The 27,232-nt window shown below is 42.4% G+C and overlaps 1 protein-coding gene across 5 annotated transcripts in view; it reads right to left on the reverse strand.

Moving 5' to 3' along the window:
- FMN1 (formin 1) overlaps positions 1 to 27,232 on the reverse strand; it is a 367,926-nt gene that overhangs the window by 137,021 nt on the left and 203,673 nt on the right. For all 5 annotated transcript variants that reach the window (XM_084776574.1, XM_084776572.1, XM_084776573.1 and 2 more), the window contains one exon: positions 300 to 387. In XM_084776574.1, the coding sequence (XP_084632700.1) occupies positions 300 to 387 (88 nt within the window). The remainder of the gene's footprint in view (positions 1 to 299; positions 388 to 27,232) is intronic.

A 27,232-nucleotide genomic window follows, 5' to 3' on the forward strand; every position in this document is an offset into this window, starting at 1 on the left:
ACAACAGATTTTTAGCTTGGCTACCAGGAATTCACGGTGGTATTCTAACTTTTGGGCATGTTTGAAAATTTTCACAACAGAATGTCCAAAAACTTTCAAAAGAGGACTGTCATGGGAAAGGAAGTGGAGTAGCAGGAAATGCAGGAGGGATAATGTAGGCAGCAAGGGAGAAGTAAGGTCAGAGTGCCTCACACACATGTATGAAAAGGTCATGACGAAGCTGCAGTCGTATACAATGGATGGCATGTGAGTGCTACAGAGAATTGCAGACATGGAGGGAAGAGCTGGGAAAGACTTACCCTGCTGGATGTCCTTCATCTCTAAATGTAAACTAGATATCAAGATCCCCACAGTTTGAGATCGTTTTCCATCCAATAACTTGATGATCTGTAATTTTAAACAGAATAAAACAGAAGCTCAAGTGATCATGCAATCATTCAGAAAGAACATCAAAGACATTAAGACTTCCAGATACATGGTTGCACTAATGGAAAAACTGACCAAGTGTGACAGGCACTGACTTAGTGCTTCAATGGAAAAGTGGTGTATCTACAATTACAGACATTTAAAAGAAAGAAAGAAAGAAAGAAAGAAAATGCCAGGCAGAATTCAGCTAGCCCAACACAAACTACAGAAATCTTTAGAGCATTTTACTCTGATTTTATACTTTATTTTGCTTTTGTTTTTTTCAATTTTGGGTTTTAAAAGACTGTGCCTCATCATGTAGACAGATTGGCCTAGGACTCATGACCTCTTGCCTCAGCCTCCTGAGGGCAGAGGGTACAGGAATTTGCCACCACTCCTGGATATGTTGAGCTTTTTTCATATACAAGTGTCCTAGAGAACAAGATTTATGGATTCTGACTACTGCTAGGTAAAAGCAAGCCTATATCACCCTTCACTGATCAGGCAGCCACAAAGGTGGGAAGAAGGTAATCATGGAAAGCCTCCCTTGGTTGGAGAGCGCTACACACCACTGGGCTCACGCACTGCATTTTGTCTGAGGTCGGTTCTGCTTCCACCAAACAGGGAGGGAAGGAAGTTAAGAGTGTTTGTGGCTCGGTCCCCACATATGTACCAAATCCTCTGTACGCTCCTGCCGAGACTGTTACACACATCCTTCTTAAGTTTCTACTTAGCTAGTCTTTCATTGTAGAATAAATCAGATTCCTCTTCAAAAAAAATCTTCCAGGAAAGAAAATGGAAGAAATATAATGAATATACAGTTATATGTCTTAACTCCTCTTTGTTGATGATTGTTTGAAAGCTTCATTTATTTGATTTTGAGTTATTACCACAGAAAGCCACAGTAGGAAGCACATGATTCTAAAACCCTTCAAGTTTATGTAGGGCAGTACAGCTCACACTGCTAATTACATGTACATCGCTGTACAGCACATCTCTAAAACCTTTCCATCTGGTAAACTTTTATCCCGAATGGCAACCTCCCAATACTATCTTCCCTCATATAAAATCAAGTCATCAATGAAGAGAGAAAACTTTATCTGTTCTTTTCCATTGTGGGTGAATTAATTATAGTTAGTTAACTAATGAATTCAATGTGGTGGTTTGAATAGGAATTTTCCTCATGCACTCAAGTATGTGAATCCTTGGTCATTAAGGAATGCTGGTACTTGAGAGGGATTAGGACCTGTGCTCTGTTGCAGGAAGTGTGTCGTTGTGTTGGGCTTTGGGGCTTCAAATGTTCAAGCCAGGGCCAGAGTTTTGCTCTCTTACTGCTGCCAGTGGATCAAGATGTAGAACGCTTAGCTCCTTCTCTACCACCATGTCTGCCTGTGACTTACCATGCTTTCTGCCATGATGCTGATGGACTAAATCTCTGGTACTGTAAACCAGCGCCAGTTACATGCTTTCCTTTATAACAGTTGCGGTGATCATGTGTCTGTCTCTTCACAGCAGTAAAACATTGACTAAGCCATTAATTAATTAATTAATTAATTTTATTGTCTAGAACTAGCTAGACCCTCTACTACTATACTAACTGTGAACATAGGCACACTTGACTTGCTCCTGATTTCAGTGACAAAGGTTACAGCTGCTCACCATTCATTAGGCTGTATCTCCAAGCTTTTAAAACATGCTACTGGCTATTTTTATCACAACGTACTATCTATCTTTGTCCTCTGTGACAGTGTTTTACTTTTTTATAAAGTCATATTTTTATATGAGCATTTGGCTTCTCTTTTTCTTTTTCTTTCTTTCTTTCTTTCTTTTTCTTTTTTTTTTTTTTTTTTTTTTTTTTTTTTTGAGGTGGTTTCTTGGTTTCTCTGTGTAGTCTTGGCTGTCCTGGACTCACTTTGTAGACCAGGCTGGCCTCGAACTCACAACGATCTGCCTGCCTCTGCCTCCCAAGTGCTGGGATAAAAGGCATGTGCCACCACAGCACCACAGCCCGGCACGGCTTCTGTTTTTCTTAGCTACAGTTTTTTCAGTTTTACTGGTCTTTTCACAAAGCAGCTCTCATTGTCTTTTTCTATACCTTCTCACTTTCGTACCCTTTGTGTTCCTATGTCTGAAGTGAATCTCTTGAGGAAAGCACACTGGCCAGATTTTTATTTTGCTGACTCTATCAACAACTCTGTCTTCTGGTCGAAAACAAAATACATCCATTTACATACTGTTTATTGATAGAGGATACCAGCTTGTTAATTTCCCTGGCTTTGTACTGTGTTGCCCTTTTCTTCTCATGCTACTGTCTTTGGACTTGTTCATTTCTTGCAGTGATATAGTTTGCTTCCTTTCTTATTTTCTTTGATGAGCCTTTTGATAAAACCCTGTATGGTTAACACAGAATTTACTTTAAATGCCTTATATTCGTAAGTCTATTTTAAGCTGATCACTCACATACAAGGCTTCTGCTCTGTTATTTCTACATTCCCTTGTACTTTGTTACTGGTGTCACAAATCACATATGTCTAATAATGCAGTCAAGAATGCAGGCTTTTTATGGGCAACTTAGATGCAGGCAGAGTCGATGGCTGCACTCTGCCACGTCAGGGTAAGCAAGTCCTCAATAGTTCCTGCCCCGTGTACAAGTCTGGCAGAGATATTAGCCGGAAAGCTGAAGATGGCTCCGATGTTATATAGTGTATTGGGTGACTGGTCAGGCAGTAAACCATCTTAAGCCAATTTGTACATTTTGGAAGCTGCTAACCGCACTGCTGGTTCACTCAGGAATTTAAGTTGTATTCCTTCTCCAGTCTCTGAGGGGCACTGAAGACAAGATAGTATAGTTTTACAACCAAGTTTAGGTGGTTAGGGGATAAGATCATTTTATATCAAGATAAAGAAATTAAGGTATTAGAGTTGAGATAGGATAGATATTGAATTTCATTTGGAAATTTAGACCCAACAAGACAGGAAAGACACTTACTTCAAACAGGACTAACGCAGATGGCCAATTCACTATGACTGTAACGTGTATAGAACTCATTATTCTCATGACTGTCACATGGTTCTTCCTGCTGTGTGTAGTTTGTTTTATACACGTGTAATAAAATAAATGTGTGTGTGTGTGTGTGTGTGTGTGTGTGTGTGTGTGTGTGTGTATGCTAGAGTTTTTTTTCACAGTATTTGGAACATAGAAGCCTTCAGGCCTAGATGTCATGGCTGAAAAGGTCACTGATGGTTATAGCAGTGTGCCCTATAGCAGTGTACCCTATAGCAGTGTACCCTATAGCAGTGTGCCCTATAGCAGTGTGCCTTATAGCAGTGTGCCCTATAGCAGTGTGCCCTTTCATTTGGCAAGTGGTTTTTGTCTTGCTGTGTTCACAGTCATCTCTCTGTCTTCACCTTTGGGAAAAGGTGATTGTAGTACATCTTAGGATCTTCCTGTGTCCTATTGGGTTCTCCTCACTGGGGTCCTTTAGGCATCCAGATTCAGGAAGCCCATTTCCATACCTAGGTTCAGTCCATTGTCTTTCTTCAAATGTTGTGTTCTGCCCTTCTTCCTCTATCTTCTCTCAGTATGTGCTGATTGGTCTGTGTGGTGACATCATGTACCCTTTATATTCCCCTCCTTTTTTTTCATTCTTTCTCTTTCACCCCATTGACAAGATAATTTCTGTAACTTTGAGTTCTCTGGCTACCTCTTCTTCATGGGTAAGAAAGCTGCTGAAGCTTTGTATAATAAATTTTTCAACCTGATTTCACTACGTCTATTTGCTCATATCAGATGCTTTCTGTCTCTGCTAATCTCTCATCCTTTCCCTGTGTCATTTTCCCCAGCTCCCTGAACACCACTGTCACATTTATCTAGAATTAAATTGTCAAGTACGTCATCTGTGTTTGCAACTACAAATTCATTTCCGGCATTTGTTTAGTAGCTTTGCTTGGTCCTAGCTTCTGTGCTTCTCTGTATGTCTTGTTATTTTATGTTAGAATATTTATGAAAAAATAGTCACTTTCCCCTTTACCTTCACAGACTGGTTTCAATATGGAAAGTCTCCTGCCAATAAGCTAAGGTGATTAAGAATTCTTAGGCCTATGGTTGAGCATTCTGCAGGCATATGAACTCCCAAGTTCCTGATGAAAGAGGTCTCAATGGCTTCCCACCCTATAATTCTGCTTCCTCTGCTGTCTGGAGCAACATCACTTTTCTAGAGATATTAAAATGTTCCCGAATCATTTTTGTTCTCCTAAGCCCCCAAACATCTAGAGTATGCCTGGTCCTGTGAAGACAATGAATTGAGTAAGAAAGAAATTAGCTGAAAAAAAAAAAGAAGAAGAACATTGTATGCAACCTTCACTCTTCCCTCTTCTATAGCCCAGGGGAGAAGGCACTAAGCTGCGTTGGCCTCTGTCTGTTTACCGCAGGTGCTCTGTAGCAATGGTGAGCCACTCAGCCAGCTCTTCCTTGTTCCCAGTAGTCCCTACTCATGGAGCTCATCCTGGGTCTTGTCAGTGCTCTTAAGCTAGGAAGACAGAAACCAGTCCCTGGGCAGCCCTCCAGAAAGTCACAACACTGGTTTCATGATTCAACTTTTACCTCCCAAGAGAGAATCCAAGAGTTCGCGGTTTACTCCAACCTACTCTGCACTGAGAAACAGGAGGAATAAAGTACATGCTAGTTAGCAGAGTCACCTTTGCTCACTGCCTCCCCCACCTTGGCATCTTTCCCTGCCTAGAGATCCTGAGAGTTTTCTGTAGATCACTGTGCAGTGAGAAGGGTGGGCTGACTCCAGTGTGAAGATGTTACGCATCCTCCTAGTAGCTCTAACGTGGTATTTTTAGGGGACAGGACGTGTGTGAAGCACCTAACCAATTTCTGGACTTCTCATCAAGGAAAGTGGTATGTACATGGGACATGTTTCTGAGAGGTGTCTACAAAGAGAGAAGACAGTAGCTAAAAGTGGACAGTATGCATTAAGCATGTTGCCCAACCCAAAGTGGCTCAGATGGCTTCAGTGAAAGCAAGAACCATTATTCTGATGAGGCTGAGTCAGGCCATACTGCAAGAGGCTTGGCTTCTCCCTTATAGTTGGAGGACAGAATCAAACGAACTACATTTTGAAATATAGAGGGAGAAAGGGAAAAGAGGAGAAGGAATATATAAATATATACACATGCATATATGTATATAAGGGGAGAAGTTCTATGTTCAGGTCTATCTTGTTCGCATCTTCTCAGGTCTTGGTCAATCTGATCGCAGCACAGAGTAGAACAGAACAAGGCCCAAGCACTGAAAACTCTTATGCTAAAAGACTCCAACTTGCCAGGGGTGGAGCTGAAGACTGGAGATACAGATCAGTGCTCACAAAGGCATCTGTGCTGTGATTGTTCTCTCTTTTCCTTTTGTAGGTTTGTATTCTTAATAACAGAAACAAATGTCTTTTAGGTGTAGGCAGTGTGGGGTGTATGACAGGTACTCAGGTGCACAGGTACCAGAGGAGACAATCAGGTGTCTCCCTCTGTCACTTTGCACCTTGTTCCTTTAAGACAGGGTTTTCTCCCATGAGCAGGCTGACCAATTATCATGCTTACAGCATTCACTGTTCTCTATCTCTCAATGCTAGGGTTACAGGCACAGCCATGCCTGGCTTTTCTATGTGAGTGCTAGAGATTCAAGCCCAGGTCCTCCTGTACTCAAACCATCTCCCCAGCCCCACAGACTTGACATTTAACAAGTGGAAGCTATTTAAAAATAGAACGAGTGAAAATACTCTCTTATTTTCTGATTCCACTCTCCAGGTACCAGCACTAGTAATGGGGATTTTACCACAGTCTACACCTAAACATGTGTGCATGCCCACATGTGTAGAGCTTATGAAATGGCAAGCAGTACACTGAGGCTGTAGCTCAGCAACAGAGTGAATGCCCAGCATAAGTAAATGAAATCCTTGGTTCACCACGGAGAGAAGAAAGGCAAGTCCACATGTACATCTGTGTATACTTGTTTTTTTTTTTATTTTGTTTCTCATTCTGAAACTTTTGTCCCAGTTCAGAAATACATCCCTGTCAAATCCCATGTCAATAAAGGTAGAGCCACGTGGAAGCATGTGACATTATTTGTCTATTCTACTGAAGGACATTTAGGAATTCCCTAAATGTTGACAATTATTAAGAAAGTTGCAATCAATACCGAAGGAACTTACCTGTAGTCTTAGGTCTGTCTCTCTGTACGATAGATGTACAGTTTTCAAACAAAATTCCCATTCTAAAATTGATGCAAATTAACAAATTGTTTCTAATAGGTGGTAGGGACTTACACCCTGACATACGTTTGCCAGAATGATCTTCATCCTGTCCCCAGATACTCTTTTTATTACCAAGTAAAAACTATTATTTAAAAAACATGGCAAAGTGTTTTTTGCTCTTTCAGTCTCCAATTTTACAAATAAGATTAAAGATTAGGAGTATGGGTTGCATGTTCTTATGAACTGTCTTCGTACCCTTCTTGATATGTTCTCTAATGAGTAGTTATTAGGTTGGTGTGCTACGAAGGAAGTTAAATAAGGCCAGAGCTGAACAGGAAGAAAGATGTTCAAAGACATTGCTGTGGATAAAAGGCATTTTCTTAGGGAATCCAAGGCCTTAGAATACCGTTTCCTGTGCCTCAGTCCACTGCACCTTCAAGAGTCTAGATATACAGTTGGGGGCATCCTGATATTGTAAATTTTATTCCATTGGTGGCTCAACCCTCTCCCGCCCCCAATAGATTTGATACCATTGGCAATGTTTCTGGGCTTTGAGGTCCTAAAAGGTAAATGCAGCCCCTTATGCTACAGTTGATTTCAGGGGTCCAAATACAAAAACACTTGGCTAGGCTAGCCCAACTCTCAGTTTTCCACTGTGATTAGTTAACTAAGTCTCCTTACCAGTTATGTTTCCATGAACTAAGAGTTTGCCATTCTACTTAATAGCTGGAGGAAAACATGAAGGCACAGGAGCAGGAAACAATCAGAAGAATGAATATTTCAAAGAGGCTGAGCCTTTGGATATTTACCTAGTTTTCTACAAATAGCCATTATTTTCTTTTGAAAATAATTTTTAGGATCACTATAAAGCGTCAAATTATCAGGACTCAATTTAGCACAAATTTCCCCTGGCTTATCTTGTATTGCAGTGGGTGTTTCATTAGTAAGTTAGTTTCTAGACAGACAAAGTAAATTTGAGGAATTATTCTTGGAAGAGAAAGACCACATGACATGAAGATGAGTGAGTATTATATATTTGTTGCATCAAATTTACTGAATTATCTAGGACAGAGTGGGCTTGAAAGAAATCAAACTCAATTGATTATACCTCCGTATTTTCAGATTTTACAAATATTCTGGACTGGTGATCATGATGGTTACTGGAAAAAATTAAGATTCCAAAGTTTTATCTGAGATTGATAGATATTAAATATCTTTTTACAGTAGTATGATTATTCACTTTCAATGTCAACTTTCGACAGCCTGGAATCAATTAAGAAATGAGACTCAATTGAGGAACTATCAGGATCAGTTTGTCTCTGGGCATGTCTGGGTGATCTTCTTGGTTGTTAATTGAAATAGAAAGACCTAGTCTATTGTGGGCAGCACCATCCCCTAGGCAGGAGGTCCTACACAGTATAAAACAGAAGAAAGCTGGCTGAGTGAACCAAAACATGGATACATTCATTTTTCTTTCCTCTTGACTGTGGGTGTTTTCTCAAGCTCTTGCCTTTGTGACTTCTATACAATAAGAGACTGGAACTGTGAACTGTAGGTCAAGTAAATCCCTGCATCCCCTAGATTATTTTTGGTCAGGGTGTTCTAAAACTAAACTAAAACTAAAACTAGGACAAGTAAGAAACTTAACTAAAATACTTTTAAAATAACAACAGAATTCCCAATACAAAAGGCTTATCAAAGCAATTAGATAAAAATATCATTAAAAGCCACTCATTCCATTTAGTAGTCTGATATTTATTATTCAAGACTACTTTAGTCATTTTTTAAAAGTTACCTGCTCTAAAGTAACAATATTACAATCTAGAAAGATAAACGCTTAGGATGATGGCATCGGCCGTTCTTCCCTTCCGCTGCAGGCTGAGCCTTTGTAGAGTGTGATCAGCTGGGACACGTTTGAAGACACGAGTCAAAAGACCAGCATTCTATCCCTAGTCCTTGCTCATCAACTCATCCTTATAACAGAGTTGGACAGGCAGTGTGTCCAGAGCAGCAGCTCTCACTATATGCAGATTGCTATGTCTGCTGCAAGGATGGAAATGTTGCACATGCCTCTGTGTGTGTGTGTGTGTGTATCCATCTCTGTTTGATGGGAGTTCAAAGACTAGTTTAGGGCTGGAGAGGTGGCTCAGAGGTTAAGAACACTGGTTGCTCTTCCAAAGGTCCTGAGTTCAATTCCCAGCAATCTCATGGTGGCTAATAACCATCTATAATGAGATCTGGTGCCCTCTTCTGGCATGAAGGTACACATGCAGGCAGAATACTATATAAATAATAAATAAATAAACCTTTTTAAAAAAAGACTAGTTTAAACATATAAGGCTGTGGAAATAGCTTAACTGGCAAAGTGCCTGCTACGCAAGCATGATGACAAGAGTTCAAGTACCTGGCACCCACGTAAGAAGCCAGGCTTAGTAACATGTGCCTATAATCCCAGCACTGGGGAGGTGGAGACAAGAAGATGCCTGGGGTTTGCTGAAAATGGATGTATTTAGGGAAGAATTTTGAATGAGATGGCTGTTTCAGTCTTTGGAGGACTCAAAAAATAATTCTCAAGGTGTTACTTTTTTCCTGCAACACAAGTCCAAATTCTGACCTTCAGGAAACTTCTCCACAGATACCAACAGAAAAATAAACCATGCATACTAGGAGCCCCATGCTAAGGCACTGCTGCCATCTGACATGGATGCCTACCATGCTGGAGACTTCAGCAACCAAAGACAGCAAGGGCTCTAATGATATAGAAGAGCACGGGTTAGTCCACCTCTTTTTACTGATGGACATTGGTGGGATGCCTGACATACTAAAGCTTCATCTGATGGACCGCACGTTAACGCTTCTCCTTGTTCCCACGGATCCGGAACACAGGAGGAGTGCCTTAAGCTCCCAGCTGAATTTCATTCCAGAGAAGTTCTTGAAAAGCAGGGTCTAGTCCAGGTTGCATGGGAAAGATATTTTATAAAACAATTACAAGCAAACACAAGGTTTTATACAGCTTTGCATATCCAGTGTGCACTCTAGTGAACTAAAGAATTTAGAATCAAGCCAGGCACAGTGGTGCATGCCTGTAATCTCAGCACTCAGGGAGGCAGAGGCAGGTGTATCTCTGTGAGTTTGAGTTTGAGGCCAGCTTGGTCTACAAAGTGAGTCCAGGACAGCCAAGGGTACACAGAGAAACCCTGTCTCGAAAAACAACAACAGCAACAAACCAAGCAAACAACAACAAAGAAACTAGAATCATTTATCCTTTAGCAATGAAGAAATCTTCAAATTTTGTCTAATTTACCCCTCTGGTGCTATATATTTAGGAATGGATCAGATCTTTGAATCAATGCACTTGAATAAAATTATGAGATTCTCATGGTTGTAATAATACAAGACACATATATTCCTAGTCGCTCAGAGCATGTGGTACCCACTTTTCATTCTCATGCACTTTTCTTCATTTGTCAGAATCCTCAAACTCACTCCCTACTAGCAAGTGACTTTTGCTATGAAAGTGTGTGACTTCATACCTGACTCAAATTCCCATGCTCCCACCTTGAGCCACCTTTTCCTATCTGCTGGCCAAGGAAGACAGACAGCAGCTGCTCACATCCCCCCACACCAAGCTTTGGGAAACCACACATGTCTCTTAACAAGAGATGCTTTATATCAAAACCTGAAGAAGCAGCTTCTGAGGAATGTTAGTAAGCCCTCAGTTTATCTCAGTTCTATCTGGAGTCAGCAGAACTTGGCAGCACACAGTCTTTATCTTAGGCATAATTACAGTCTGGGAGGGAATGCGATTTGGGCAGCATTCGACTGACCTACAAGCTGACCTTGTGCAGAGGCAAATTCACAGGTTGCATTAAACCCTATTAGACACGCCTAGTTTAAGGTAGAGTCTTTCCAGACTCCTGCCACATGCCAGGATTGGGGCATGTCACACATGCACACTATTACAGTGCCTAGGGAGCTCCCACAGGGAAAAGCTAAGCCCACTCTCTCCAGTGTTGGAACTGAGGCCTGAGCCAGTGTGCACAATTGATATTTCTTACATATATGGATTAAAATGAAAAGCTGCCTCACTGAATAAGAATTAAAGCAAAAACAAGAAGACAGATGGCTACACTGGAAAAACCACACCCTTACCACTCAGCTAGAAATGTCATGACAGACAGACTGAGAAATAACCCTTGCCAAGTTCAGGGAGACTGCAGCTTCAGAAATCCATACATTTTGCCAGCTTGCTGCCTGCACTTGGCAGACAAGGCCAAGCATAAAAATAAAAATAGACAGCTCTGAACAGACCACAAAAGTTAGACTCAGTCTCGGATGAATGAGGAGTGTGTCACAGCGATGAAATTAAGAGCCACATAGACTCCTTTTCCCATGCACCCTTGTCTTTTCTGAAGTCATGACAATTGATCTACAGTCACACGTCTACGGACGGCAGACACATTCAAATCTGTACAAGATCCTGCAGGTCGTCTGCTCTTGGGCTTACTTCATGGCCTTGAACACTCTAAGTCTCAATCATGGGGGTTTTGTCACCCACGAAGACTCACAGAACCTGGAGGACGAGCCTCCTGTCCACTTGAGCAGACAGGAGGGTAGATGTTTACTTTCACAGCAGTAACCATCACGTGTTCTTTCAAGGAAGCAGAATAAGCGGCTTGTCTAGGTTAAGGTGGACGGAGGAGTGGATAACATGTGGAAAAACGAGTAACCTGATTCTCCCAACCTTAACTTCCAAAAGGGACAAGCTCTATTTTTTTTTTAATGTGATATGCTTCTGATTCATTTGATGATGGCCTTTTTCACATGCAATAACAGCCTGGATACTTTTACAAATATATATTATTTTCTTTTTAATTATGTGTGGGCAGCGCTATGCATATGAGTATGGGACCTTCAGCAGGCCATAGAGAAAGTTGGAACCCCAGAGTTGTGGGCAGTTGTGAACCTAATATGGGTGCAGGAACCAAGGTCAGGTCCTCGGTAGAGTAATGAGCACTACGAACCACTGAGACACCTCTCCAGCTCCAGCTCCATGTTTGCACTTTTGGACTGGTGATGTCTTGCATTTATCTTCATTTCAATGCTCACAGATATTGATACCTGGCAGAACTCTGGGTAGGAAGAGGCTAGAGCCCACACCCTGCAGGTGACGAGGTAGCTTTTCTTATTCACTGCGACTTCACATTTCTCAGTCACAGAGTACCAAAACAAAACACGAGATAGACACAGAAGTCATTACAGAAGCTTCGTGTTGTAAAAACTCAAGCTTTTTTTGTTTGTTTACTTTGAGGTGTACTCCAAAGCTGTCACCCATCTGAACTTGAACTTGTGGTCATGTGAGCTTTACTGTGCCAAGTGCTCAGATTTACAGACCTAAGCCAACATGCCCAGCTGTCTTTAGTAGGGAATAGGTTTGAAGGAAGGCATAATCTTCCATTCAAGAGAAGCAGCTAGGGCTGGGGTGTAGCACAGTGGTGGGACACATAGCCTTGGGTTAAGTCTCCAGTATGGAATGCATGGGGCAAAAAGGGAGGTGCTAGATACACAATCCTACTTTTTAGCTATGGCTATTCTTGGGACTCTGTTCTGGTTCATTTTAGGTCCATTTGACACAAGCTAGCGTTATCTGACAGGAGGGAACCCAATTCAGACAAATCGCTCCATAGATTTGGCTATAGGTAAGCTTATATATAGGGCATTTCCTATTTAGTGACTAATGTGGGAGGCAGAGCCCATTGCGGATGGGGCCTCTCCCAGGCTGGTAGTCCCGGGACATACAGAAAGCAGATTGAGCAAGGGATGAGGAGCAAGCCAGTAAGCAGAACCCCCTCCATGGCCTCTGCATGGCCGCCTGCCTTCAGGTTCCTGCCCTGTTGGAGGTTTCATGGTTTGTTTGTTTTTTTTTACATTTTATTTTTCATTAATTAATTTACTTATCCACTTTATATCCCAATCAGAAGTTACTTCCTCTCCCCCCTCCCTTCTCTCCTCCAAGTGCCTCCCTCTTATCTCCCCTCTCCTTAAGTCTCCCCTTTCCCTCAAAGAAGGGGAGACCTCCCATGGGTATCAACCCGCCTTGGCATATCAAGTTGTAGTAGGCCTGGGCACAACTTCTATTGAGGCTAAATAAGGCTATTCAGTTAGGGGAAAGGGACCCAAAGGCAGGCAACAGAGTCAGAGACAGCACCTGCTGGATAACCTAGCTACAACCCACAGACCCAAAGAAGCTAATAATAAGAAGGGCTCAAGGGAGGATGTTTGAATCTCACTGACAAGAGGAAATAAAATGGACATCTGGGGTGGATGTATGGAGGAAGAGAACTGGACGGGAGAGGGAGGGACAGGGAACAAGAGAGATCAAGTATGGGGAGGATGTCCGGAGAGAGAACGGGAATCATTGGCGGGTGTATCTTTTGGACAAGCTAGAAATCTAGGACAATGGAAACTCCCAGGAATCTATGAGGGTCACTCTAGCTAAAAGTCCTAGCAAGAGGGGAATACAGAGCCTGAACCAAGCCACCTCCTGTAACCAAGAAAGACTTCCAATGGAGGAATAGGGATATCATCCCAGGCACAAAACCCTCAACCCACAATTTTTCCTATCTATAAGAGGGTCAGGGATAAAGAAGGTGCAGAAAATAAAAGAATGGCCAACCAAGGACTGGCCCAACTTGAGTCCCATGCCATGAGAGCCCACCCTTGACACTATTAAAAATATTCTGCTATACCTGCAGACAGGAGTCTAGCGTAACAGTCACCAGAGTGGCTTCACCCAGCAGCTGATGAGAACAGATGCAGAGACCCACAGCCAAACAATAGCAGAGCTCAGGGAATCTTATGGAAGAGGGCGAGGAAGGGTTGAATGAGCCAGAGAGGTCAAGGAAACCACAAGAAAACCTACAGAATCAACAAACCTGGTTTTATAGAGGCTCACAGAAACTGAACCACTAACCAGAGAACATCCATGGGATGGACCTCGGTCCCATACACATGTAACAGATGTACAGTTTGGTCCTCACATGGGATCTCTAAGAGGTCTGTTTGAGTTTTGCCCTAACTTCCTTCAATGCTCTGACTACCTTTAATGATGTAGAATGATGTGAAACCGGGGCTTGCTCTTTGTCAGCCACAAAATGCCTGTAATAACTGCTGCATCTATCTCTTGTTTTGTTTTGGGATCCTGTGACTGAGAAATGTGAAGATCACACTAAATAAGACAGGCTAACTTGTCACCTTGAGTCTGCAAAATAAACCAATCCCCCCCAACTTGCTCTCAGTCATGCTGCTTAATCACAGTAATAGTAACTGTAACTGAGACAGACCCTTGTCTGTCATATGGAACTGAATGGTGATGTGACAGGTAAGCAACTACTTCTCCTGGCTAGTGGCAAGAGTGAGTGCCAACTGGAGAGAAGACCTGGACTAGAACTGGTAGCCATCTTGCTTTGTCCCCTCAGAGTCAATGAGTGCTCCCTTGGAAACACACAATTGTTCCTAGGCAGGTGCCCAGGAAAATAATTACAGACTCTGGTCTTGCCTCCCTGCTTTTCCATGCTCCACCCCCTGTCACTGGCAGGGTACCAGGGAAGCTGGCTGGCTGGCTCTATGGTGCCATATTATGAAATGTCAACTGACTTGGTGCAAACAAGTCCCGGCTGCTGATGGCCAGCGTGGCCCAGCACGCTTCTGGGTAGAGGCCTCTGTCAACTGGCCTGATAATGCTATTAAAATGAGCTTTCCACACGCGGCTTGATAATCCGCCCCATTAAATGCTTCAAGGGAAACTGGGCTTCACTGTTCTGTAAGAATGTTGGGTCTGACTCCCTTCCATGGCCTTATTTTTGGGGACACATAAAATTGCCCAGATGAAGTTTACTTTAAGGATTTGGGCTCCTTACCAAGAAATGTGAAAAGGCAAATTGTCATCCTGTCCTGAGTCTGAGAACATATTTGGCAAACCCATCCCCACACTGATGAGACTGAAAAACTCTTTTATTGGTTTAAAGGCTGGTGAAATCTGTCCTGAAAGCAAGCTCTGAGGAGGCCACAGCAGGTGAAGGCTGTGGCTGGGATCGGGGGAGGCGTTGGGCTAGGATGACAGACTGAGGGAGCAAAGAGGGGATGTGATGGACAGAAGAAATTTCTCAACTTTTTTTTTTGAATGTCTATGATTTACATGTCATGAACCAAAATCCCTCTCCTCCCACCCCGAGTAAAATAAAACAAACAGACAAACAAAAAATCTTGTCACAGAAGCTGTAGGGTATCATGCAGTATAGCCTTCTGTCCACATATGGTCTGGTTTGAAACGTACACTATAGGTACCAGATCCTCACTGGGACTACTGGCAGATATCCCATTGTTGTCATGTACCAAGGAGATTCTTGATCTTTGAATCTGCAGATCTAGCCCCTTCATGTATTCCAGCAGGTCATACATGAAGTAGATGTTGGACTGAGGTCCACTCAGAGGCCTGGGTCAGGGCCTGCTCTCTCGCTCCCATGCCATCATGGCAGGACAGGCTCACACGCCCCAGTGTCCCCAGGGAAGAGGCCACTCTCCTGCTCCCATGTCATCAGGGCAGGGCCCGCTCTCCCACTCCCCTGTCCTCAGGGCAGGGCCGGCTCAGCTGCTCCCATGTCATCATGACCATTTCTCAACATTTTAACATTTCTGTGTTGTTAAGAAAGAAAGCCCCAAACCAAATTGCTTGTCTTTTGTTTTGTTTTTCTTTCCTACTGAAAATGAATATTGAGAGAAGAAATGACCCTGAGAAATCACCATCTGCAGGTAACTTGATTTTCAGAATTGAAGATTCACAAGACAAGTTTTCATTGTTTTAGTTGCTGGTTTTATGGCAGTTTGTTACGTTAGCCTTGAACAGTAACAGGAGACAGTGTTCTGACGATTCTGGTAGCCTCAGGTGATGCTTCCACTACTGGTCCATGGCTGTGCTTCAGTGATGAAGTGACTGCATACTAAAGATGTTTCTTGAAACCGATGGTTGGAGCAGTGTCTATATGCTTAAAAGATTTATTTTATTCTTTGTGTATGTGTGTCAGCAAATGTGTATATGCACATGTGTGTGGGTACCCGCTGAGGTCAAAAGAGGGCATCAATTCCCCTGGAGCCAGAGTTGTAGGCTGCCCAATGTGGGTTCTGAGAACTGAACTCCAGTCACCCACAAGAACAGTCTACACTAGTAACCACTGAGCCATCTCTTTGTTTATAAATCCCTGAGGTTTGAGGTAACTTTTTTCTATTTGTTAACTACCTGGAAATATGCTCCAGTGTTGATTTCCACAGAATCATCCACACACTTAGTTAGTAAGAGTGGCAAAACAATCTTTCTCAAATAAGGTGAATCCCAGGGACACAGCCTACTATATCACCCTCCTAAAAGCTCTGAGAACAAAGTTTACATGGCATCTGGACTTTCTGTCTCATCTCTGTACAATCTCCTACCTAATAAGAAAACCTTGAACCCGGTCTCTTATACATCATTGGCTGCGCAAATGCTGCTTTCATTTCCCAAGTCTGAAGTGCTAGCTAGTCTTCCGAAAAGAGCACATGCTAGCAATTACTGCAAGCTGCCTGGAGATAATGGGCAGCAGAGAAGGTTTTTATTCTCAGTGTCATCATATGTCTTTGATATGATAATCATTGAATTCAACATATCAGACATGATGGATGGCCTTTGATTTCAAGAATATCCAAGATGCAAATCACCTGGCTTGTTCAGAATCCTTCATGGATGGCAAAGATCAAGCCACAGTGAGCAGTCCAGACTTCGGGACTTCCAGCCACTGGGTGGTGACAGCTGACCCAGAACTCACAAGGAAACATGTTCTCTTTTGAAGATTGCTGAGGTGACCTCACAGCTTCCTTTTGCAGATGCACTTTACCAAGAGCAATTCGCAGGAGTCTTAGCAGGCCATCTATGCAGAAAGGTATGCTACTCTATTAAATCCCCAAGAAGCAGCCACTGACATGGCTGTTTCTCGTGGCAGAGTCTCTTCCAAACACATAAGGTGAAGATTAGAAGACAGCCGAGACAGCACTTTGTGCGCATGTGTCACGGCTACAAGACTGCTAGGACTTGTGGTAGGGACGCTGGAACACTGCTCCTCTAATCACCCTTCTGCTCCTTCCTCCCTCAGAACAGCAGGCAGAGGAAGCGAATGCCTGTTGCATGCGTGCCTGCTCAGGTCTCCTGTGAAGGGAGTGGTACTGCGTCCCGTGATCTCTATTTAGCACACCATTCCTGGAGCAAGCCTCTAGTCCACTAACCCCAGAATCAGTAATGTAAGCCCCTTAAGATTCCTTCAAATGGACTAGTTCATAGCAAACACACAGTAGGCGATTTGTGTAGTCGCCCGAGCATCCTGTGTCCTGTCACTTGAACTATATCTCACTTCTTAAGGAGTCCAATGCTCTCACAATACTTTGGAACGCTGTCCATCTGTCGTACTGCACTTCACCTAGGCCAGCCACGTCCTCCATTTAATCATACGTAGATAGCGATTATGTAACCATTTCCCAATTAGAATTTTATTTTGCCTTTTTTTTCTTTAAAAAAAAAAAACAACTTTACGTGCCACAAACACATAATCCTGTAAAAATTTTTAAGTTTTCCTTATTCTTGAACTTTAGAGCAATATAGTTTTCCTTTAGATAATATTTTACTGAATGTCATATTAAGACTCATCACCGTAGCTGGATGTGGTGGCATATGTTGGAAGCTTGCTAGTTAGAGACCAAGGTCCTAACCTAATTTAGGACGCAAGCAAAAACAAAGATCAAAGAGAACCACCGGTGTGCGTGAAGGTGCCTGTAGTTCACTCTTTTCACAACTGTTTGATCTTTTATACTCTGAGTAAGTGTGAGGTCATTTCTCCATTCTAGCATTGCTGAACACCGCTGTCACTTTCATATTTTACTTTAACAAAGTCTTCACAAATGTTTTTATATGTGTCTCCTGGTACAAATGTATGAAAATCTGGACAGAGGATACACACAGGTTTACAGGTACTAGACAGAGGTAACCTGTCTTCCAAGCTTGAGGAAGATGTGAATGCTATTAGCTGTAGGTGGAGTTACTACTGTTCTTAGCCCTCCCAACAGTTCAGAACTACGTTTCCATTGTTTCCCAAACCTATGGGTTCTAAATGGACCTCAGTTTTGTTATATGTATATATATATATATATTTTTTTTTTTGATGGCTGATCATTTTCTCAAGTCTATTGGCAATTCATTCTATAAGTCTGGCCAAATTTATTTATTTATTACTTATTTAGTGTGTACATCCCTGTGGGAGTGTACACACACAGTGGCATGTTTGTGCTGGTCATAGGACAACATAGGGCTCAGCTCTCACCTTCCACTGTGAAGAAGGTTCCAGGGATAAAAACAAGCCTTGTGCTTGATGCCAAGTGCCTTTGCCGGCAGAGCTTTCTTCCTTTACCACCTCTCTATTGGAAGTGGAACTTGTTTTCAGTGATTTCTGAGACTCCTATATACAGTCTAGAACATGTTAGTTTGTCTGTATGCATTTCGAATGTGCTCTCCAAGTGCATGGCTTAATTTTCACAATCTGAAGTGCTTACTCACAAGTGAGCAGGCTTTATTTTAATAGGATCGTCATTCCTCTTTTGTTAAGGTTATCTTTATCTTCTCCATGTGAGGTCAGGAGATATGGGTTTATATTTTTTTCAAAAGCAGTATTTCTCATTCTCATTTTGGCCTCACTAGAATTATACTTGGTTTTCATTCATTAAGAGAGGCTGGGATTAGTTTTATTTCCTATCACATAATATGTATCCAATTTTTAAAATATTTTCTCAGTAGTTGATTTTGCCCATGGATTTGAGGCACCACATTTCTCATGGAAATGTGCTCATCTTACATGTGCTCAGGCAGTCCTTTCCTCTTTGAACCATCTTTCTTGCTGTACCAATTACTAGTTTTCTATAGTATCCTATGAAATCTCACATTATTTTTCCTGTTATGAAGTAGAAGGGATCTTCCACTCAGTTTTTAGTTTTATTTTTTATTTTTTTGGAGTGTTTTGGTTTGCTTTGAAATTTTCTCCTAAGTAAATTTTAGAATTAACTCTTAAATACCAAATAATCCTATTTGTTTTGACTGCAGTACTTTGGTGCTATGAACCCACTTGGGTAATTGACATAATGCTTGTCCTTCATGGTGACAAACATTCCTTTCTCTTTTTATTTAGGTCTACTTAAGTGCTTTCAATAAAGGCAATTTATATTGATTATGCTTAAACTTATCCTGAGATATTTAATGCTTCTGTAATAGTATTCCTACAATTAAAATTCCAAGCTACTTATTGCTAATATATAAAAATGCATTGGTTATTGTAAGACAACATTATATCTAACATGTACATCATATTCTATTATATATATGTTGAATTCACCAGTAAGGGGGGGGGGGCTCTACACAGAGAACGACCTGTAAGAACAATATTGTTATATCTCTACCATTACAACATGGTTTGTTAATCATTCCTTTGCCTGACTGCACTGGCTTGAGTCTCTACCACATCACAGACAAAAACAGTAGACATAGGTTTTCATGTCTTATTCTGATTTCAAGAAAACTTTAAAATTCTCACCAAATATGCCTTTATTTTGTGCCTCTTTAATAGACGCTTTGCTGAACGCTAACCATACTCTCTTCCACTCAAAGTTAACTATAAAATTTCATTGTAAACCATCATCACATTTAGCCAACTGTTTCTGCATCATCTTTTCTTTGATAATCATATTGCTGTTCTTCCCTTAATCTGTTAACAATCCATTAATCTATAAAAGCATTGTATAATTTGAATCAAATTTTCCTGTCTGAAACGATCCTCATTTATCATCAAGCAGTCTTTATGCTACACTGCATTCTGTTTGCTGATATTCTGGCTAGGGTCTTTGTTTCTACCTTTGTGGTTTTCCCTGTATCTGCCCCGGCTCCTTGTCTGGTAGCGCCATCAAGGACACGGATGCTATCAATGACGTTAACATGATGCTCAGTTCCCTGAAGCACTGTGTCTGGGGAAAATCCGGGAGCAATAAAGCCATCTGGCCCTGGCTCGTGCTCCGTGCGATGATTTGAACCTACTAATCTAATTTCCTTAGTATGTATAGAGCCATCCAGGTGCCTTATTTCTTCTTGGCTCTTCTGATAGTTGATATTTTTCTGGGGAGTTGCTTCGTGTTATTTCCTTTACTGGCAGGGGTTGGCCCACGGTCTGCTGCATAGACCTCCTCTACATCTGGAGTGACCTGAACTCTTATTTCCCAACACTGTCACTTGTTCATTTTGTCCAGTTCTGCTGAGTTCTTTGAATACTATTGCAGCTTTCAAAGAAACCATTGTCCATATTGATTTTTCTCTACTGTGCTTTAATTTCCTAAAATTTCCATTCTCATCTCATTTTAAAATATTTACAGCTCATCTCTACGAAACAGCTTCTTGCAAAAAAAAAAAAAAACAGTTTTCTTTTACTAACTCAAAATTTCCTCCTAATTCCTTTGGTTTTGTTTGTCTGTTTTGTTCTAAATATTAATTTTGGAAGCCTCATATTTTTATCTTTATCTGATTTAAAAATTCACAACTGTACAAAAAAGAGTCACAGCTTTCCCTTTGGATTTTCATACCCGATATTTTAAAAAAAAATTTTTTTTGTGGTGATTACTCTCCAAATTCTTTTATACTTAATTTCTTAGCCCATGACTAGTACTGATGATTAGAGTTTTGGAAAATGAAAGCATGTTTTATATTTACATGTGTACATTGCTTTTGTTTTTGAATGCGTGGATGAATGAGTGAGTCCTCACACCATTTCAGTATTCCTTCAGGATGTGCACTATGTGGAAACGTTTTTACCGTGTGTAGACATTTGCAATGGTCTCCTTATGGCTTCTAAAACTGCTTCAAAACAAAGCTTCTTGCTTTGCCAGACACAGTGTTTCACACACATAATTCCAGAATTTCAGAGGCTGAGGCAAGAGGATCAATACAAACTCTAAGTCAGTCTGAATGAGACCCTGTCTCAAAGCCCTACCACAACAACAAAGATAAACAAACAAAACTGCTTTTAAAATCTTTACACACATATAAATGTGGCAGTTAACTCAGTGTGCTTGTTAGTAGAGAAATCAGCCTAGGAAAAGTGTCATAATTAAAGATTTCATCATGGTCCAAATCAGCCATTTTACTTACATGTTTGTATAATTTGTTTATTACCATCGTAGTCTACAAAGACTGAAGGAGGCCATGTAGTGTTACCTGCCATGCTTACACTGTACCAAAGACATGGGCTACATAAAGCCAACTAAAATTAGTGCCAAGAAGCGGAGGCACATTTTGTTATCCCTTGGTTTTCTTTTGGCATCGAGGGCATTCATCTCCCAGCAGCTGGCTGAAATTCCTTCACTTTAATAGCACAGTTGTGCCCCAGCAGGGCCCACATGAACATAAGGATAGAACAAAAGGGGATTTCTGCTAAGCCAGGGGGGCCCAAGAAGCACTAAGTGAAAGAGGAGACATCTGGTATAAGCCAACCTTCAGCTACCCGTTGGGATGCCACCAAAGAGGCTCATTATTGTTGCTGTTTGTTTGTGGTGATGGTAGTGGTGATGCTGGCGATGCAGTGGCAACAGTGAATATCCTATGCAAACAACTGTACAGACGAGCCTCAGGAAGATGGAAAGACTTGTCCCGTGTATGGAAAGGTTTGCTGTTTCTCAAGCCCCTCAGGCTTTCTTATACTCTACCTCTATGATTAGTCTACACAAATCTCTTATCTCATTGGGCTTGCTAGAGAAAGCACATGGTTGGATATATACCCCAGGCAGAAGCTCCATTGGTCTTCAGAATTGATGAGCATTCAATAGTCATGTGAAAAGTAATGCTTAAAAGTTGTGTTCCCTCCCCATGGAATGGTGCCAATCCCTGATACTATTAACAATACTATGCTATGCTTTCAAACGGGAGCCTAGCCTAGCCTAGCCTCTGAGAGGCTCCGCCCAGCAGTGGATAGAAACATGCTTGTAGACAAGGGGTGGGGGAGTAGAAGGACAAAGTGCGGACAATAACTCCATAAGAAGACCAAGAGAGCCAACTAACCTGGGCCCAGGGGGCTTATGGAGACTGAAGCCCCAAGCAAGAACCATGCATGGACTGGACTTAGGTCCTCTCCACAGATGTAGCCAATGGCCAGCTTAGTCCTCATGTAGGTCCCCCTAGTAAAGAGAGCAGGGGCTATCTTTGACTGGACTCTGTTGCCAGCTCTTCCATTGTGTCCCCCATGGCAGGGTTGACTTGTCTGGCCTCACTGGAAGAAGATGTGCTCAGTTCTGATAGGACTTGATATGCTGGGGTTGGTTGGGGGAGGCTACCTTTTTCTGAGGTGTGGGGGAGTAGGGGGAAGAGGGAGGGGGTGGGACTGGGAGGAGAGGAGGGAGAGGGGTAGGATGAGGATGTAAAGTGAATAAATGAAATAAAAACTTTAAAAATAGCACTTTTTAAAAAGAGGGTTCCTGGCTTGTCTTAAACTAAGGAAGTTGAAGGTGTCTATGAATCTATGGGAGGGTAAAGAACAATGTGAGCAAGAATGACACCCCGGTACTTATAGCTCTCTATTGCTTTTTTTTTTTTTTTTTCCCAAGACATGGTTTCTCTGTGAAGCCTTGCCTATCCTAGACTTGCTTTGTAGACCAGGCTGGCCTCGAACTCACGTCAATCCACCTGCCTCTGCCTCCTGAGTGCTGGGATTAAAGACTCTATTGCTTTTAAGACCCTCTTCTCACCTAGGACATTTTGCATACGCAAACCACCTTAATGTGACTTAGTAAGGCACCCGGCTTCAAAGGCCTCTTCTGCTGCCTTGCCACTGACTTCCTGTTGCTCTGAGCAGACATGAAGATCTCAGCTGACAGGTGAGAATTCTGTGCACTGACCCAAGCTCTACCTCTGTCTCTAAGCATACTCAGTCTCAGAAGCCCACAGCCTCCATGGGGTGCAACTCAATGGCTAAGCCCTAAAAGGCTGAGTTTCACAAAAAGCATCAGTGGGGCCTGTTCTCCAATGTCTTACTAATGCGCTCTAAACATAGCATCTGCAGACATTTCACTGCTGCCTTTTGAATCCCATTCTTCCCTGAGCGATCATCTCACTGTCTCAGTTTTTCCATTAGGAAGATGATTAGAGTCCAGACGGATCTATTTAGAATAAGCCCCAGCTTAAGCACTGTGGCTTTTCTTTGGCCTCATTTTAAATGCAGCTCTCTGTGTTAATTCATACGCCTTATGCCAGAGTAGCAAGTCACATGTAGGTTCCTGAGTTGGACAGGGAGGAGAAGAACCGCAACCCAGGAGGAAGCTCCGTCAGTCTCCAGGATTGATGAGAACGCAAAAAAGTCATGAGAAAAGCAACACTTAAAAGTTGAGTTCCTGGCTTGTCTTAAAGTAAGGAAGATGACAGAGTCTACAAGAGGGTCGAGAACAATGTGATGATAACTAGATCAGGAATGGGACCCTGGTACTTGTAGTTCTCTATTGCTTTTAAGACACACACACCCCTTTCCACCTAGACTACTTTGCACATGCAAAACACCTTAATGCAACTTAATAAGGCACCTGGCATAAAAGTTAATTAATGAATATGAAAACACTAAAACTCAGGTTATTTAGTAACCAGGGACTGGAGCCAGATCCCAATTAAACCAGTGTTGTGGTAAAGGAAGGGATCAAAATGCCCAATAGGTTCCATCTGGCTGCTTCTGCAGGTCAGCACAGAGCTGCGCGGTCGCGTCAAATTAGCCTTTCCACCTTCTTTCCAAGGCAGGGAGTATCTAAAGTGGTTCTCCAGGGGGCCTGGGCAACTCAGGGGCTTGGAAGGGGCTGGCAGGTAAGGAATCCAGCAGGAAGCAAGCGTGACATGACTCACTGGTAGCCCCATTCCCTTTGTCATTCACGTCACCGGAGGGCCCCCTAAACCTCCAATCCCATTTGTACCCTACTGAGGAGATCTGATAACGGTCCTGGCAGAACTGGGGCTTTACAAACTTCTGGCAGGGGCCTCACTGACCCATAACATGAGTGTACACATGATTTCTCCTCATACTGTCTTTGTAAATTGACCATGGCTAACCTTGCAGTTCTAATCAGATCAATCAGAGTAACATTTCTTTAGCTGCTGCTCACTGGCAGCCTCCTGGGCTGAAGCATGACTCAGGGTCAGCCTTAGATACCAAAGACTGATTTTTTTTTTTTCATTTCCAGTAGTCTCAGGTTTCTTGTACTTTTATCACAGTTGGGGAGCTTTGTAAGACCTGTGTTTACAGCCATGCAAATTAGCCTCAGCTGGAGAGAACTCAGGTCAGGACCCAAATGAAATCACGCACAGGGTCAAAGGTATTTTATCAAAAATTACAAGTGTGGCCACACTACTGGGGTTAAACCAGACTCTTAGGAAGTAAATGGACAGCTCTGTCTGGTGTAACCTGAACTCTTGGCCTCTAGAATGTGAAAAGTCCACTACTAAGGGATGGCAGGAGGCAGTGATGAAGGAATATGCCAGCCTAACGGAGGCAGACCAGTTCCCCCAATGGCTATGGCTGCCAAGCACTCTTTGTATATAAGGACCCATGGTAGTGAAGGAATGTTGCATCCTTAGAAGAAGAAATGTGTTTGCAAGCTCGGTTTGCAGTATACTGTTATTCGTTGGCTGCATGGGGCTCCAATGGACTGACTGCTCACATACACTCAGTTTCAAAGTGTATGGGAGAAAAGATGTCCTCATGCAGGTAAGTTCTGATATTTTGTACTTCGAAAGAGATGTTTAAAACTTCCTCTCAAGATGCCGTGCTACTGACAAAAACATTGTGATTTTGCAACCATTGCCTGTTGATATCCCAGTACCTACCACACACTTTATTTAAAAATAATTCTGTTAAGACTAAGGTGTTATTAAAATCACAGTTACTCCCTGAAGCCCATGTACCTGTGACTCATACAACACGGCATATGTTGTAAGGCAGCTGAGTCCCAAGAAATGTTCCAGAAGCACAGAGATGTTGGTACCCATGGGATTCGCTTGTCTGGCTGCCTGCTCATTAAAGCTGGTGGATGTTAAGTCTGCAGAGTAGCCATCCGAGCCGTGGAGTCCTTCAAGCTCATCTACGGACAGATCGGACACCTGCCTTACAGAGACTTCAAAGGCCTCATCCAGGATCTGGTTCTTGGCTAAGGTCAGTCAGAACTATAAACCAGGCACCCCACAATGACTAGAAATAACGTCCCAACTTTGCCAAGTGAACCTGAAGCCAACACTGTAGTTATTTAGATGAATGTATTGGTTTTCGCGTAACTTAGAACACAGCCCTGAGCTGCCCATCCTCGGTCAGTTACTTATGAGCTGCGTGATGCTGAGCAAATTGCGCAACCTCTCTAGACTCCAGATCGTCCTCGGCAAAATGCAGATAAGACAGTAACCATCTTCTTGAGGTCTTGTGAAACTTACTAAGTTAATACATAGCAAGCAACTAAACTATTGATACACATCCCTTACCGTCACTACTACTAGTGAAAGTGTTCGTGGGCATTTTCACTTGGAAAATACCTCAAAATCCAAAGTAATTGAGACTTCTCCCGACTATAATAAGCATTTGCCTGTGCTTTGGAAAGGGCTACTGTAGCCTCAATGCACGCAGAGAGTTGTGTGCACCCTGCAAAGCATTTTCAAGTTTAGGGTGCAGTACCCACATGACCTGGGGTTGTAACTAGAGGACATGTGTAGGACCTTCGTTCAAACTACTTCTCTTTTAGACCTGGAAGCTGGAAGAAGTGTTGCCACCTCCATATCCCGGCAAGGCCACTGGGCCTTATCCCTTCTCCAGATCTGGTCATTGCTATCATCTTTGGAAGGGGATAAATAAATGAGGTTCCAGGTTACTTTTTTTTAAAAAAACACTGTGTTTAACTAGTTTTCTCCTTCTTTACCTTCAGGTATCTAATCACACCTCGTGCCTCTAAATTAGACGATCCCCAAGTGTATATTCAAATAACTCATCTCTGTCTTTATATAGATTTTAAAGATTGGGGGTCGTCGGTAGGTGTGGAGGGGGTAGATTTTAGAATGAATTCCAATGGAACCAAGTCCCATAGTTCATCCATTTTAGACTGCCGTCATCCATTCCAAGCTCTACAACTCTGCCTAGAACAGGTTTTCCTTTGCTGATGCCTACAAGCTTTTCCAGTCTGCACTTGGCTCAGAGAACTCAGGATAATATGGTGTAAAATTCTGGCCCCCTGGGCTTCCATTGCTGTCTCTGGGAAAGGACTTAGCTGTGACTCTCATTCTAAGGTGCCCTCTTGTGGCTTTTGGGAGGTATTGACTGTTCTGGTGACACCCAAGCTGGTCTGAGTTACAAACTCAGATGAAATTATTCCTTTAAGAGCCAACTGGAGGAACAGAACTGAAGGCCCAGGACAATACCTACATTTGATATTCTGAAAGAAACACTGCTCTCCATATATGATAAGTCTTACCCATTTTTCAAAAACAAGCAGATAAAGTAGATGTGCAAGCCAGCTTCAGAGATCATCTCAGTTATATATAAACCTCGCAAGGCATTGTGTTGTGCTGGTGCCTGACTGGGAAAAGCTCTTACTTCCTTTGGGTAAATCTGGCTAGTTGGGGGTCCCTTACCTGCAGAACAGGAGATACCTGATCGTTCCAGGTCCCACTCCAGAGATCTGTGTGATGTAGTAATATTCCCAGGACACAGGTTAGTACAGTCACACAGGCATTCTGTTCAGGATAGCTCAACCCCACATGCATTTATCAAACACAGGAGAAATGTTAAAAAAAAAAAAGGTGGACAAACTTATCCTCACCCCCAGGGGAGAAATAATACATATACCTTTCCAAGGCAGCTCAGAGAAATTATCTTTGTTACAAAGGCTGGAGTAATATAAACTTGGAAGGGCAGCAGGTTATAAAAACCCTATAAATTTACGTAGGGCTTCCAAGCAATGTTCTTTCCATCCTTCTCCTCTCCCCTCTACAGTGAGACGCAAAGTCTGGGATTTGAGCATTAAAGCCACGATCCTGGCCAAAGTGACCAAAATTACAATCAATGCTGAAGGAGTTTGGCACCAGAAAATTTCAACAGAGTATCAGCTGCTGAGCCATCACAGCTCATCTCCCCCAAAAGGGCTTGAAGAAAATAGCCAGTATCTCAATAATTCTTAAGAAATATCTACTAAAGAGACCGAGGGAAGAAAAATGCTTTTGATACATCTCACAGAAGAGGAAACAAACAGAGATGATTCATCATTCAACGTTAGATCACAGAAGCAGATGGGTACTGGAGGACCTCGCAGATTTTCTGTCAGGCAAGTTTAGAACACAACTGGGAAGCTTATCAACACAGTGACCTCCTTGACAGAGGCCAAGAGAAAGCGCCTCTGACGACAGAGACAGACACTTGGATCCCCATCAAGGCACTGACCTTCTTGCTCGGGAACAAATG

The sequence above is a fragment of the Acomys minous genome (assembly GCF_964271855.1).
Source record: "Acomys minous genome assembly, chromosome: 3".
Classification (NCBI taxonomy): domain Eukaryota; kingdom Metazoa; phylum Chordata; class Mammalia; order Rodentia; family Muridae; genus Acomys; species Acomys minous.